The sequence below is a fragment of the Mauremys mutica genome, chromosome 1 (assembly GCF_020497125.1).
Source record: "Mauremys mutica isolate MM-2020 ecotype Southern chromosome 1, ASM2049712v1, whole genome shotgun sequence".
Taxonomy (NCBI): Eukaryota; Metazoa; Chordata; order Testudines; family Geoemydidae; genus Mauremys; species Mauremys mutica.
Genome location: NC_059072.1, coordinates 265938332 through 265954913, shown reverse-complemented (window position 1 = coordinate 265954913; position 16582 = coordinate 265938332). Strand labels below are relative to the sequence as shown.

General features: G+C 49.2%; 1 protein-coding gene across 1 annotated transcript in view; it reads right to left on the bottom strand.

Annotated features, from left to right (window-relative positions):
- Positions 1-16582, bottom strand: part of DOCK9 (dedicator of cytokinesis 9) — a 309382-nt gene that overhangs the window by 43260 nt on the left and 249540 nt on the right. The window contains exons 42-44 of the mRNA XM_045009174.1: positions 16206-16319; positions 15844-16059; positions 10228-10285 (exon numbers count right to left, since the gene is read on the bottom strand). Coding sequence (XP_044865109.1) covers positions 10228-10285; positions 15844-16059; positions 16206-16319 — 388 coding nt within the window. The remainder of the gene's footprint in view (positions 1-10227; positions 10286-15843; positions 16060-16205; positions 16320-16582) is intronic.

The following is a 16582-nucleotide window of genomic DNA, read 5'->3' as shown; positions in this document are numbered from 1 at the left end:
TACCCCGTCCGCAATGATGGGCTGCGACCACAGCGAGGACTTTAGAGAAAACTCGTGGGGCTGTGGAATGTCCGAATGGGAGCACTTTGTACTGGAAGTGTAGGTTGCCTATTGTGAAATGAAGAAACCTTCTGTGTGCAGGATGTATGATAACATGGAAATAAGCATCCTGGAAGTCGAAGGCTGAGAGCCAATCTCCCTTCTCCAGTGCCAGGATTATGGTTGCAAGGGTAACCATCTTGAAACGCTGAAGTTTTGATAAACTTGTTTAGCTTGCGCAAGTCCAATATGGGCCTCCAGCTACCCGTTTTCTTTTGGGTGAGAAAATAGTGTGAATAAAACCCAGTCCTCCTGCGTTTGGGAGGTACAGGTTCTACAGCACCGAGTTGCAGGTGATTTATTTCCTGCTGTAGTAGGTGCTCGTGAGAAGGGTCCCTGAAGAGGGATGGGGAAGGGGTGGGTGGGTTGGGGGAATAGAGGTGAAGGGGATGGAATAACACTAGCGTATAATTTCCAGAACCCATTTGTCTGATGTAATGGTTGCCCAGACCATATAGAAAGGTGTTAGGTGGTCTCCAAATGGACTGGAATCGGGAGATGGTTGTGGCAATGGAATTTGAGGGGTTCTCATGCCCTCGATAAACACTTCAAAATGCCTGTCTAGAAGTAGATAGTTTGGATATGGTGGATTGCCCCAGTGTCCGTCATCGTCTTGGCTGACGTTGTTTGCAACGTTGGTAGTACTGTCTCTGCAGCTGGGTATATAGAACAGTATGGAAATGCTGGGTGTAAAATGCGCCCTGTTTCTTTTTGTTATCAGGTACGTGAATTCCCAAGGTTTCCAGCGTGGCATGGGAGTCCTTCAGTATATGCAAGGCTGCATCTGTAGTGTCCACAAGGAGTTTCTGTCCCTCAAAAGGTAAGTCCTTGATCATGTCCTGGATTCCCTTGGGGAAGCTGGAAAGGTGGAGCCAAGAGGCCCTCCGCATGGCTACTGATGTGGCAATGGAGTGAGTTGCCATGTCTTCAGAATCCAATGATGCCTGCAAGGCCATCCTGGCAATCAGGGAACCTTCTGAGATGCTCGCTTTGTATTGTTCTTTTTTGTCTGTTGGGAGATGCTCAATAAACGTAGACATCTGTGCAAAAATGTTGTGAGTGTATTTGGCTAATAGCGTGGAGTAGTTAGCGATGTGTAACTGAAGAGTCGCTGAAGAATAGGCCTTTCTACCAGACAAGTCAAGGCGTTTCCAGTCTTTGTCGTAAGGGGTGGTACGAGCCAGATGGTGTTTTCCCCTTTGGGTATGTCTATACTTACCGTCCGGGTCGGCGGCTAGTGTTCGACTTCTCGGAGTTCGATATATCGCGTCTAATCTAGACACGATATATCGAACTGCGAACGCGCTCCCGTCGACTCCGGAACTCCACTACCGCGAACGGCGGTGGCGGAGTCGACGGGGGAGCCGTGGACTTCGATCCCGCGGCATCTGGACGGGTGAGTACTTCGAACTAAGGTAGTTCGAGTTCAGCTACGCTATTCGCGTAGCTGAACTTGCGTACCTTAGTTCGATCCCCCCCCCCTTAGTGTAGACCAGGCCTTTGATTAACTGCTTCCACAACCAGTGAGTTGGGCTAGGGTGAGTGAAGAGAAACTCAGCCCCTTTTGCTGGCACATAATACTTCTTGTCTGAACGTTTACAAGAAGATGGGGCCATGGCCGGTGTCTGCCAGACTGTTTTTGCCCGGTCCATAATGGAAGAATTAATAGGCAATGCAATCTTGGCCACAGAAGAGGCATGGAGAATGTCAGTGAGCTTATGCTGCGTCTCTGGCAGCTCTTCTAAGCAGATGCCTAGGGAATCAGCCACATGCTTGAATAGATCTTGGAAAGATTTAAAGTCATCCCCCGGTGTGGGGGGAGGCATGATTGTGTCCTCCGGGGACGATGAAGAAATATGGGTAGGAGGGAGGATGTCACCCTCTATTAAGTCCTCATTGGCCTCATGCTCCTCCCTGGCAACTTCAGGGGAGGCTGGGGTAACCAGTGAAGTAGATCTTGGTGTTCTGGACCTGGATTAGTTGGAGGGCTGAATATCTTGAGCCCTGTACAGTGCTCATCCCTACAGTCACTTCATCTGCCTCATCGCTTGAGAGAGGAGGGGCTAAGCCAGCAGGTGTAGCCGTGACTGGCTGGTCTGGCCTGGGTGCAATCTGTGCTGAAGAGAGGAGTGCCCGAGGTGGAGGCAACAACCCGGTCTGCCTGGCTAACGAAATGCTGCGGCACCAGGAAGTTAAAAGCAGGCATAGGAGGCACACAGTGGTTAATCAGCATCTGTGCTTCTGCTGTGGGCTTGCTGTAATAACTAGGAACAGCAGGTGGCGCCACAGCACTGCTCTGTGCCAAGGACTTCAGCTCTCTAAGCTGTGAGGGGAACAGGCTTTGTTCTTCTTGAGTGCTCACTCACATCAATTCCAGTTAGGTGTGCACGCGCCACATGCATGGATGTTGGAAACTTCCCTAGCAGCTACCCGTCGGGCTGGCTGTGGAGCCCCCTGGAGTGGTACCAATATGGTGCTCTATATATGACCCTGCCAGCCCGACCCCACTTCAGTTCCCGCCAGTGATGGTTGTTTGAACAGTGGTCTCTTGTTATCAAATGCTCCACTACTCCCTAGCTATCTCTTTGTATATAGTTACCATTGTTAGTTAATTATTAGTCGTTATCTAGTGTTAAGTATAGTTTATAACAGTTGGGGGAGTCTTCTCCTTCAATGAGTGCCCCACAGGACTCCAGGGCATGCAGTCCCAAGGCTTCAAACCCTGCACCTCCTGCGGCAAGCCTATGCCCACGGGCGATCTCCATGACTCCTGTCTCTGGTGTCTGGGACAGGCCCACCAGGCCTGCAAGTGTAAAATCTGCAAAGTGTTTAAACCCTGCACAAGAAAGGAAAGTGACATTCACTTGAAGTAACTCCTTATGGAGTCTGCTCTCTGCTTTTCACAAGATTCGGGCCCAAGCGCCTCGGTGTGGAGCGCTCCTCCAGCAGTGCCACCTACAGCACCGCAAAAGGACTCGGCACGCCCTCCTAGGGGTCAACGATCTCCCAGGGCTCAGAAGCGTTCCTCCCCGCACAGCTCCCACTCCCCAGCTGCCCGTAAAAAGCAGTCAATGGGAAGTCCTCCTCAGAGGCCTGAAGCGGACACTGCGGCCCCGGCAGGACAGGGTACGGACCATGCCCCTAAGATCAACAGATCCTCCACTAGGTCTCAGCCCGCATGGGCCCTTGGTCTCCCAAGTAGCCCTGCAAGTGGAGGAGGTCACGCTGCCCTCCACCCAGGATACCTTTGAGGCCGCTAGAGGGATCATTGAAATGACTGCGTCTGTGTCCCTGGTCTCGAGGCCTCCACCAGCCCGAGCCCCGGTACAGTCGAGGGGCAAACCAGGAATGTTTGGACAGTCTGCCCCCAGGCCAGCATCACTGCGCCGCTCTGAGTCCTGGCGCTGTTCCGAGTCCTGGCACTGCATGTATGCTATGCGCCGGTCTAACTCACGGCACTGATCCTCGGAGCCATTCCCGCTTGAGGTGGTCGTCGGCTGACAGGTCGTGGTCCCGCTCGAGGTCTAGATCGTACTCTGACACCTCGCGGCACTGGTTGATTCAACATCATTCTGCGCATCGCTCTTGTCATGGCACCACTCCTCCCCAAGCTGTCGTCCGCAGCACCGCTCCCCTTTGCGGCACCGCTCTCCGGCACAGCGCAGATCTCCGGCTTGGCACTGCTCCTCATCATGGCACCAGTCTCCTGCTTAGCACTGGTCTCCCGCTCAGTACCGCTCATTATGGCACCGGTCCTGGTCACTCTCTCAATGCCGCTCGCTCTCCTTCAAGGCGAGATCCAACTTCTCAGCACCCTTGACCTCACAGCACCACTCTCCATATTGACGCCGATCACTGCACGAATCTCGCTACTCCCTGCAGCACCCATCCCGCTCATCAGGGGATGCAGTGCCTTCCTTGGTGCACTCGCGCACTGCCCCTTGGCTGTCACGCTCCCAGTCTCCCTCCCTTAGGTCGGATAGGGCATCAGGAGCTTCGGATGTACCTCAATCAGGCCCAGGAAGTCTTGGATATGGCACCTCAGTGCCCCACTGGCAACCCCAGTGGCAATTCTGGACCCTTTGGGCATACCACCAGGCCCAGGCCGCTGCACCCCCCCCGCTTGCCATCACATTTGGGGCCCTGTCTTCCTGAGGCAACCCTCAGCTGCTCACCTCCGGACCCAGCATAAACTCTGGAACCAGCTCCACGCCAGGTGGAAGCTACCCCCAGTGCTCAGGAGGATCCGGACTCAACAGACCAAGGGGCTGTTTCAGACCTGGTCCTCCCGATAGCATCTTCCTCGTCCTCCCCTGACAAGGCTGTGGCGGGCATGTCCACAGCCAGCCCACCTCCTATGGACTTCAGGGCACTGCAGGAGATTCCCCGGCAGGTGGCCCTGAACATGAAGTGGAGGAGGTTGTAGAGGATGAGGACCCTATGGTGGACATCCTGGCACCAGAAGGGCCTTCTAGCGTAGCTTTGCCAGTAATTAAAACCATTCAATCCAATGCCAGAACAGTCTGCCAAACTCTAGCCTCCATTCCCCCCACGGCCAAGGGAGCTGAAAGGAAATACTTTGTCCCCACGAAGGGGTATGAATACCTCTTTATCCATCCCATCCCATGTTCCCTGGTGGTGGATGCGGTAAATGAGAAAGAAAGGCAGGGTCAGCAGGGGCCCACCCCTAAATCAAAGGATGCAAAATGCCTGGATCTCTTTGGGAGAAAGGTTTATTCCACCGGTGGTCTTTCCCTTCGGATCGCTAATCAACTCGCGACCCTTAGCAGATACAATTACAACTCTTGGTCTGGTATTCAAAAGTTCCAGGAGCTTCTTCCATCCGAGTCATGCACGGAGCTAGGGGCCATTGCCGAGGAAGGCAGACTACTGGCCCGCACCTCTCTTCAAGGCTTACTCGATGCCGTGGATGCAGCAGCGTACACGCTGGCATCTGGCATCGCTATGCGATGAAATGCCTGGCTCCAGTCCTCGGGTCTCCCTCCTGAAGTACAACAAACCATCCAGGACCTTCAGTTTGACCACCAAGGCCTGTTCGCCGAACAGACCAACTCGAGACTGCATACCCTGAAAGATTTGCGCAACACCATTAAATCTTTAGGCACACACACACTGGCAACTCAGAGAAAGCTGTTCAAGCCAAAGTCCCCTCCGGGCCTTAAGCGCACCTTTTGAAGATGCACACAAGGACAGATTACCAGTCCACAACCCGGTCAGTTCTCCTCCCTTTCTGAACCATCTAACCCATTTCTACTGTGCATGGTCCCTTATTACATCGGACTTATGGGTCCTCCGCACGGTAGAGGCGGGATATTCTATCCACCTCTGTTCCACCCCACTTTCCCACCCCCCTTGCTCATCCCTCTTCAGGGACCCTTCTCACGAGAAACTCCTTATTCAGGAGGCACAGTCCCTCCTTGCTCTAGGAGCCATGGAGGAGGTGCCTCAGGAGCTCAGAGGCAAGGGTTTCTACTCACGTTACTTCCTCATCTCCCAGGCAAAAGGAGGCCTACGGCCCATTCTGGGCCTCAGGGAGCTCCACAGATATATCGTCAATCTGAAGTTCCACATGGTCTCCCTGAGCACGATCATTCCCGCCCTGGATCTGGGAGACTGGTATGCCGCCCTCCATATGAAGGATGCTTACTTTCACATTTCAATCACTCTGTCTCACAGATGCTTTCTTCGGTTCGTGGAGAACAAGACACACTCTCAGTTCACAGCTCTTCACCAAATGCATGGCGGTTGTGGCAGCTTTTCTTCACCGCCATCACATACATGTCTACCCGTATTTGGACGACTGGCTCATACAAGGCCGATCTCGCCCGCAGGTAGATTCTCAGGTGCAAATGGTCAGAGAGACGTTCGACCGCTTGGGCATCATTTTGAACGTCAACAAATCTGTTCTCACCCCAACCGGAACAACAGAGTTTATTGGGGCAGTCCTCGATACAAATCAAGCAAGAACATTCCTCCCAGAGGCCCGACGGCTAGCCCTTGCACACATAACTGATGGTCTGTGCAACTTTCCCACTACCACAGCGAGGCAGTGTCTCAAGTTTCTGGGTCACATGGTGTCCTGCACTTACATGGTACAACATGCCAGGTTGAGGCTCAGGCCCCTACAGGCATGGTTGGCGTCCTTGTATTGCCTGGGCCACGACAGTCTAGACATGGTGCTCACCGTTCCGAGGCGTACCATCGATTCCGTGTGTTGGTGGCTGGACCCCCACATGGTGGGCGCCCGAGTCCCATTCCACCCTCCCCAGCCCACTCTGACCCTGGTAATGGACGTGTCCGCGCTGGGCTGGGGAGTGCACCTCGGGAGCCTGACAACTCAGGGTTTATGGCAGGTAGAAGAACTGTCCCTGCATATCTATATCAAAGAACTCAGGGCTATCCGCCTCGCGTGCCAAGCATTCCTGCCCCACTTACAAAACAGTTTGTAGCAGTGCTGACGGACACCACCACGGCCAAGGGGGAGCCCGGTAATCTCCTCTTTGTCAGGAAGCCCTTCTCCTGTGGGAATTCTGTTTAGCCCACTCCATCCTTCTCCAAGCTTCAGACCTGCCAGGTGTTCAGAACGTGCTGGCAGACAGCTTGAGCAGTCGCTTCCTTATGCACGAATGGTCGATTTGTCCGGACATTATTCACTCCATTTTCTGCAGCTGGGGATTTCCCCAAATCAATCTGTTCGCTTCGCAGACCAACAGGAAATGCCCAACCTTATGTTCCTTCTGAGGTCAGAGCCTGGGCTCGATCGCAGATGCTTTCCTGATCCCGTGGTCCAGCCAATTACTTTACGCCTTTGCCCCTAGTCCACAAGGTGCTCATCAAGGTCTGCAGGGACAAGGGGGACGTTATACTGGTGGTCCCAGCTTGGCCTCTCGATCCAGGCCCTGCTGCATCTACCTCTCGCCCTCGACCTCATCTCAAAGAACCACAGTTGTCTCCTCCATCCGGACCTTCCATCTCTCCATCTCATAGGTTGGAGGATCCGTGGCTGTACCATGCTGAGCACGACTGTTCAGACTTGGTGAGACAGGTGCTCCTGGAAAGCCACAAACCTTCTACCAGGATTATGTATGAAGCAAAATGGAAAAGGTTTTCCATTTGATGCGCTCAACGGCAGGTACTTCCCCTCCAAACTTCAATTCCGTGCATCCTGGACTACCTACTACACTTGAAGGGCCAAAATCTAGCATTTGGATTGCTTAAGGTCCACCTCATGGCCATCTCGGCATTCCACCCGGGCGCTGACGGGAGTTCCGTGTTTGCACACCCCATTGTGGGACATTTCCTGAAAGGCCTGGAAAAAATCTACCCCCCAATGAAGCCCCCTGTACCGGAATGGGACTTTAAGCTAGTCCTTTCCTGTCTTATGGGTCCCCCTTTCGAGCTGCTAGCTTCCTGCTCGCTCCTCTACCTTTCCTGGAAGGTCGCCTTCCGAGTGGACATTACCTCAGCACGACGTGTTTCTGAGCTATGGGCTCTCACGTGTGATCCACCGTATACCATTTTCTATAACGACAAAGTCCAGCTGAGGCCTCACCCAGCTTTCCTACCAAAAGTTGTATCCCGTTTCCACGTCAGCCAGGACATTTTCCTGCCAGTTTTCTTCCCAAAACCACATGCTAACCTTCAAGAGCAGCAGCTGCATTCACTGGATGTTAGAAGAGTGCTCGCCTTCTACATAGATTGAACCAAACCTTTCTGCAAGACAACCCAGTTGTTCATCGCCATAGCGGAGCAAATGAAAGGTGTGGTTTCTTCCCAGTGGATATCTTCAGGGATCACCGCGTGTATTCGTGCTTGTTATAATTTGGCGAATGTTCCTCCGCCTGCTGTTATGGCTCACTCCACGAGAGCGCAAGTCTCCTCTGCAGCCTTCTTGGCACATGTACCTCTCCAGGAAATCTGCAGGGCTGCCACATGGGCTTCAGTGCACACCTTCATGTCCCGCTACGCCATAGTCCATCAATCTCGTGATGATGCGCCCTTCAGCAGAGCGATTCTTCAGTCTGCAATACCTTGACTCCGACCCCATCTCCGAGGTAAGGCTTGGGAGTCACCTAACTGGAATTGATATGAGCAAGCACTCGAAGAAGAAAAGACCGTTACTCACCTTTTGTAACTGTTGTTCTTTGAGATGTGTGGCTCATATCTATTCCATTCTCCCCCAACTTCCCGTCTGTCGGAGTAGCTGGCAAGAAGGAACTGAAGGGGGGGTCGGGTCGGCAGGGTCATATATAGAGCACCATATTGGTGCCACTCCAGGGGGCTCCAGAGCCGGCCCGATGAGTAGCTGCTAGGGAAAAGTTTCCGACATACGTGCATGCAGCACGTGCGTGCACCTAACTGGAATAGATATGAGCAACACATCTCGAAGAACAACAGTTACAAAAGGGGAGTAACCGTCTTTTTTGCCATGGCTGCCTGTCTTAAGAGCTAGATCGCATCAGGTCTTTTGCTCCTTGGGATGCCTCTGCACTGGAGGAACCCGGTGCCACACAGTCTGAGGCTCTGCGTGCCGACGATACCGGGGCGAATTTAGTGGTCGGAGACCGCTTTTTGCATTGTAATTCTCCCTGGGGGGAGGAGTGAGACCGCTTCTTTGTTTTCATGGGGGCTGGGTCCTTTGTGCTCGTCTTAGAGGAGACTCTGATGTCTGACATGGCAGTTGGGGAGTGAGTGAGCTGGTGGGGAGAGGTCCCCTGCTCAGGGTCAGAGGCAGGACACAGGAATTTCTCCATAAGCATCAGTCTGAGGTGGAGTTCCTTAGCCTTTCTGGTCCTTGCTGTTAACTTTTTGTAGTGGTGGCTTTCGCATAACGTGAGTCTCCCCCAGGCAGCAAACACACTGGGAGTGACCATCAGAGACTGGTATTGATAGTCAACAGGAAAGGGTAATTTCGGGCAAAAAGGAAAGGAAAAAGTATTCTGAGGAAGAGTATTCTGAGGCGCTGCTGTTGTTCCGACCGAAGCCAACGGCGGCAAAGAAGGAACTGGGGGTCGGTTGGCTGCATGTGCGTGATACGCACTCAGAGCAGCACAAGTGCGTGTGTGGCCAACCAGGACACCGCTACCTTAAATCTCTGACTAGAAGCTCAGGGGCACTCAAACACCTAAAAGTGGAGCACCCACAGGGCCATTTCTCGAAGAAGAAGAAGAAGAAGAAGAAGAATGGCTTAAATTCCCCCCCTCCACAATGCACTTCTGAACAATGAAGACGGTGGAGAAGAACCTTGAGAATTTTTCTTCTGAGGAATGCTCTCTAATAGTCTCATATCTAAAAGATGAGATATCTTGTTCTGGATCAGATTGCACTTCTACAGGGTTGTTAGAGATGGGGAGCTGGATGAAGAACAGATGGGGTAGAGCCTGTCACATGAGGGAGTATCTCTGACTCACTGTGTCCTTGACCCACTTGCCTGTGGTCGATGTAACCCAGTCCTCCAGGAAACAGGAAATTCTGCCCCCTACCTTTTCATAGGAATCTTACAAATGTATCAGGACACTATTGGCTGGGAACTTTGGAGTCTTTCCAGTTATAAGTGGTTTCTCCCTTTAGATTGAAAGCAGGAAAAAACTTGAGAGTGATCAAAACCCCTTTTCCTTCAGACAGCTGCTGGTACACAATCTCTAGACAAGTCTTTGAGCACTTCTAAAATTAAGTGGCTCGCATAATAAATCTTCAAGGAAGTGCCCCAAAAAACCTAAGGGACATATACTTGCATTTATTTTGGCCTCTTTTGTTTGGTGAATAATAATGCTTACTGCTCTTTGCATGTTTAGAAAAGAACTAACTTCAGCAGTTAGGCTGAATGGGAATGCGGGTTGAGGCAGTAGCCATGGAGACTTTTTCTTTTCTGAAAGCTTGGTTTAGATAGTTGCTATCTTAAAACCCAATTTCTGCCCTTAAATACAGAGATATAACTTTGACTTCCTTGGGAGGCATATACATGTATCTAATAGCAGATTTTTCCCCTTAGTGAGCAATAACCCACCCAACCTGTCTCTCAGACAAATCAATGTTTTTTGTTAATCTCAAACTATAATGAATATAAAAAAAATATTAAAGTAGTCATGGGGGAGTTTAAATTCATACCTTTGCGAGTCAAATATTCTGCCACCAGTGCTGCTACATGGACATAGCACATTGCTGCCTAAAGCATAATAGAAATAGTAAAAATGTTACAAATGGTAATTATAATGGAACTTCTAACACAAATAATTTACATATACAGAAAACATACACATTTTTAAAAGCTAGAGGAGGCACAAATTTTAAACGCAAGGCAGAAGATACAAGTCCTAATCCTGCAATTATTCACACACACACACACACACACACACACACACACACTCCTATCTACGTGAACAGAAAATCTGAATGTGCCATAACTAAGACTGGATACCTAGTTCTTTGATTTAAATACGTTTAATAGAAGAAGCAAGTCTCATGTCAACAAGAACTTAATTTAACAATCAAGAAGCAGAACAGGAATGAGAAATTTCTTTTCTGATAATAGAATCTCCCAGAATAATAGGATTTATAGGCTGTTCCCCTTTTCTCTCCAGTTCTACAGGTGGTTTAATGTAACACAGCCTATGGGCTGGTCACATCCCCTTCATTGGCTTGCTCCCAAATAATTCATTCCAAAGCTGTGTCAAAAAACTTTCAGAATATGACTAGTATTAATAACTTCAATGCTAATCATAAGCTATGGACAGTAGGCTATCTGGCCTACAAACTGTAAATATAAAATTAAATTTAATTACTTGGGTAATAAGCCATACAGAGAGATTAGGACTGTGAGACATGCTGCTAGCAGAAAGGAAGTTATCAGATAAGAAATTTCCCATTCTGCAGCCAAGCATCTCCCACACTTCTGAGATGGATGGAAAGAAATGAGCAGTGAAAATAAATAGAGAGGGATAAAGAAAGATAGGAAAAGATTCCCCATGAAATTAAATATCAAAATGACAAGGTATTTCTTTCTGAATCACCTCATGAAGCACTTTACAGCCAAAGGAGGACTCTACAAAGGACAGAAAGTCTATACTGTTTTATAGTGTCTCATAAAGGTAGGAGATGACCAAATTGCTGCCGTACGGATTTTTTCAGCGAAGGCACAAGCTCTCTTTCTGTCCACAATCTTGCCATAGACCCATGGAGTGTGTCTTGATTCCATTAGGAGCAGGTTCACATGATGCCTTATATGACTCTTAACTTGAGCGATCCAGCGAAAAATAATTTGGATGCCCCAAGTCTTTGGTACTTTGGGTGAAAGGGGACAAACAAAGAGCCTGACCTTCTTGTTAAGCATGCCAGATATATATCTTTAGACTCTATGAACAAATTATGCTATAGCTTTTCTGTAGTACGCTGTGGCTTTGGACAGACCTGTGAGGCACTGAAAAAGAAGCTTACCTTTGGTAAGAAAGACTCTGAAGTCCTCAATACCACCCATCATCATCTAATACACAATGTGATTACTGCATGAATAAAGCTGCAATCTCAGAGACTTGTTTTGCAGACATGATAGTGACCAGAAAACAGGTTTGAATGGATACACAGAAAGATATGACTGACATCATGTGTTCAAAGGGTTGGGCAGTCAGGGCTTTTAGCATAATGTGAGGACCCATTTAGGAAAGAAAAGTCTGAACTGTGGGTCTAGTCAGTCTGATTGCTCTTGAGAACTTGAGATTTGAAGATCATCTGCTGAAGAATTCAAGCACCCAGTTTTCAAGACACTACTTACGGCTGACACTTGCATACTACGTACTAGGCTGAAGATCCTCGTCCACACCACCATGCAGAAAATCCAGAATAGCAGGAATTCTGGGGTCCTCAGGGTTAATGTTGTTTTGACATTATCTGGAAGCATGCCTCTGGGAGGAAGGCTCTGGCCCGGGTGGAATCAAGCACCATACCAATAAACTCTATCCTCTGAACGGGGATGAAGGTTGACTTCTGCTCGTTTATCAGCTGGCCCAGTGCTGGGAAGGTAGCTTGGATCAGACTGATGCTGGCTCTCACCTGGGCCTTGGATCGGCCCTTGACCAGCCAGTTGTCGAGGTTAGGGTAGAATTGCACCATTTGCCTTCTGCCATGCATTTCATGAATACCTGAGGGGCTGTCGACAGATAATGGATCTGGTTCATGACAAACCTGAGAAATCTTCTGTGGCCCGAAATATGGAGATGTGAAAATAGGTGTCTTAAACTGAGGGTGGTGCACCAATCACCTGTATCCAGGGAAGGAATAATGGAGGCTAGGGAGACCATGCGGAACGTCAGTTTCTTGAGATAAGTGTAAGGAAACGCAGGTCTAGGATATATCTGAGACCCCCTTTGGCCTTCGGGATTAGGAAATAACAGGAGTAGAACCCTTTTCCTCTCAAGCTCTGAGGTATCTCCTGCACGGCCCCTATCCGGAGGAAGGCTTGCAGCTCCTGGGCTAAAACCTGTGAGAAGGGTCCCTGAAAAGGGATGGGGAAGGGAGGGATAGAAACAAACTGGAGAGTGTAATCTTGCTCCACCATTGTCAGTGTCCAGCAGTCCGAGGTAATGAGGGACCACACAAGGCTGAAGCCGGAGAGATGGTCTGAAAAAAAAATGGGGGCAGGATCTGGTACGAGAACTGGTATAACTCCCTTGGGCACCCCATCAAAAGATCTGCTTGGAGCCTCCTGAGTATCTGTGAGGGCCCGGTTGAAGCAAGTTGGGACAGTTGTCTGCATTTATAACCCATTTCGCTTCTTAAACAGCTAGTGATGTGAGAAGCAAACCAGTTGTTGAGGACTGAAGTGTTTCCTCAAAGGCGCCAGAGCACAGACCCAGAGATTTGAGAGTGGCTCTAGAATCCTTCAGGCTGCAAACCTTCACATCTGTTTGCTCAGAGAAGGGAGAAGTGCCTTCAAACAGAAGATCCTGGATGGACTGTTGAACCTCTGTTGGCAGACCTGAGGACTGGAGCCAAGAGCATATACGCACGATCACTGCAGAAGCCATGGATCTAGCAACCGTATCTGCCAGGAGGCCTGTACCAAACCTGTAGGGAGACCCCGGTCACAGACATCCCTTCCTTCACCAGTGTGGAGAACTCCTATCTTGACTTCTGGGGAAGAGAGCCCTTGAACTTCATCATCGAATCCCAAACATTAAAATCGTATCTCCCCAGCAATGCCTGCTGGTTGGAGATGCAGAGCTGTAGACCCACTGCATAATAAGCCTTTCTGCCAAAAAGGTCTAGTCTCGTTGCATCCTTTGCTTGGGGGGTCGCTCCTTGCTGATACTGTCTGTCCCCCTTATTGGCCACCAATAGCAACAGGGACCCTGGAGGGGGAAAGAAGTACAAGTACTTGTAGCCTTGAGTGGGAACAAAGTACTTCTTTTTGGCCCTTTTTGCCGTGGGAGGTACGGAGGATGGGGCTTGCCAAGGGCTTTAACTAGTCCCATCATGGCCTCATTGAGAGAGTGGGCCACCTTTGATGAGCCCGCAGCAGTCAAGGTATCGACCAGGCTGTGGGAGGACTTTTTGACTACCTCCACTTCCAGCCCAAAATTCAAAGCCATTCTTTTCAAAGCCAGTTGTCGCAAGGGGGGAAATACATGTGCCACAGACACTGCCTCATCCAAGGAGGAGGAGGAAGAGGCCTGCACCAGCAGGGGGTCCTCTTCCTCTCCTTCTGCACTGACCGGGTCCCATAGATATAGGTTTTGAGGCTCGGTACCAGAATCCAGGTCGGGTGCCGGTCATAGGGACAGAGGCGCTCTTCTTTCCGAGACTACGAAGTACAGCATCTGGAAGAGGGCCTGGCATCAGGGGAAACCCCCATAGGTTCTAAAATGGCCACTGCATCTGCACAGACCAGTGCCCACTGTGCCAAGTACTCAGCAGTACCCCTGTGTCCTGATCCACTAACTGATAGGGCTGCCCAGGTGGAAACTGGCAATGGTTCCTCGAGTGGCAATATGACTCTGCTTCTGACTCCTATGACAAACTTTTCTCCAAAGATCATGGAGGGGTGGTACCCAGCAGTGCTTGGGAATGGTGCTGAGGTGGGAAGGCCTGCATCAAGGCAAGCAGAGACTGTTTCCCTCTAGATGGTACTGATGAGGCCGGTACCAAATGGGAGCCCAAGGCCACATGCTCCCTTCTACTTCCCGCCACCGACACCACTGACTCTTGTACGGTCAGCAACAGCGATACCGACAGTGCCAGCAGGTCCTTGGCCACATCCAGGGTAGACGGCACCATGATCCTGCTGGTGCTGCACTGCCCTTCCAGTGCCAAAGGATGACCAGGGACAGGACTTAACGGAGCCTGCCTAAGAGGTGGAGTCGACACTGCCACCCATGGAGCAGTGGCAGAAGAGTGGCCAGACTCAGGTCACACTCCACTGCACTCCCCATGCTTGATTCGCTTCACAGTTGGGGAACATCCCCTCTTGGCCAGCTGCATCTTATGTTTTTTCTTCGGCACCAGTGAAGAAGAACGGTGCTGAGGCACTCTCACGGCAGGAGGTGCACTCCACACTGATGCAGAGGTACTGGTTGCTGAGTTGAACTGGCTCGGCTCTGATGAGGGACGGACTGCTGCCTCCATCAAGAGGGACTTCAGCCTGGCCTCCCTGTCCTTCTTTGTACGGGGCTTGAAGTCCAGACAGATCTGGCAGGGGTTCCTGATATGAGTTCTCTCCGAGGCACTTCAGACAACTGGAGTGCAGGTCACTCACAGGCATGGGTTTGCTGCAGGAGGCACTGGGCTTGAAATCTGGGGACAAAGGCATGCCCCAACACTGGGAGCAGATGAAACTCCGCTAACAGGGTGAGACATGCCAACTAACTAACTACAACAGTCCAAACTGAGAAAATAAAGAACTGAGATAGAGAAACAAAGGAAAAGGACTAAAGTAAGACCACTGAATAAGAGTCTGCCAAAGCAGGAGTTGCTGTTCCAGCGACTGTCATGGGTGGTAGGAAGGAAGTGAGAGGGTACAGAGCTGGTCGGGCCCCTTATACCAGCACATGAGCGCATGGCACCAGAGGGCACTGGATGGATACCACAGAAGGAAAAAATCTCAGATGACTGCGCATGCAGTGCATGCACACCTAACATGAAATGGACATGAGCGAGCATTCAAAGATGATCATTTTGTGTCACTGAGAAGGAAGAGCTGAAACACATTCTATATGCTAATTAAATATATTCATTTACATTGATCAAAGCATATTCAATTGTTTTTTCCTAACATACTAGAAATACATATTTTCACAAGAGAATGGTGGTATCAGATAGCATTTTGTTGTGAAAAAAAAACAGAGACATTTATTTTAAATACATAAATTTTCTGCGAACACTCAAAACTAGAATTATGTACAACTAATTTAGAAACAAACTTAAATAGCAGTTGTTGGAAGGCTTCAATTACATTAAGGCTGTAAGATACTGATAAGTGAGGGGCATCTCTAACTAGAGAGCATGCCTCCTGTAGCTCATGCAGAACATTCCTGCCTTAATATTACATCATGCTATGACAGTTTTACATATGTATTACATAGAGTCAGAGACCATGGCAATTTACTAATTTTTATGAGCAGCACGGAAAGCTATGACAGCTGTTAACACAATGGTTATCTAGCATGGGAAATGCTGAGGGAAAAACAAGCACATTGATTAAGCAGCTAATATATTTTGCTTTTCGTCTGCTACCTCTGAAAGATCCCCATTTTTAACATGAATTCTTGCCATGCTGTCTAGCCACGTCTTCCTGAGTTCAGGCGTGCTGGCATAAGACTTTGCCAAACTGTACTGGAGATCCACAAGCATTTCTGGATCATTCTCGTGCTCCTTCATTTGAGCAGTAGCCATTAAGACTGTCCGAATCCGCTTTGTCAAATCCTTTACGTCAGAAGAGAATGTAGTATGCTAAAATAAATTTTAAAAAAAGTTTAAGAATTGTGTATTTTTTATTCCTTTCATAATCTAAGTGATAGAATATTAGAAGACGTTAGGGAACTATTTTCAAACAAACTCTGGAAGCCTTTATTCAGTATGAAAAAGTCAGTACTAACCTTAATAAGTCTGTCACTGTTGGCACAGTTGTTAATGATGGAAAGAGATTGCTGAAATCTAGTTCCTCCAATTCCAACGACATCAGCGATCAACTGACTTACTGAAATAATAACCTTGACAAGAAAAAACATCTAGTAAATGTATGTTTACATCCTGCAAGTATCCCTAAAAGATTTGTAGTTCAGAAGGTAGGCATGTGTTCTTTTTAATTGACAATTTTTTCTAATATGATATAACAGTAAAATGTCAAAACCTTACAAGTAATGACAAATAGACAATTTGAACTTACTGCAAACATGTCTTCTCATAAAGGAGTTACTTACTGTATTGTAACTACAGTTCTTCGAGATACATGGTCCCCATCTGCATTCCACTG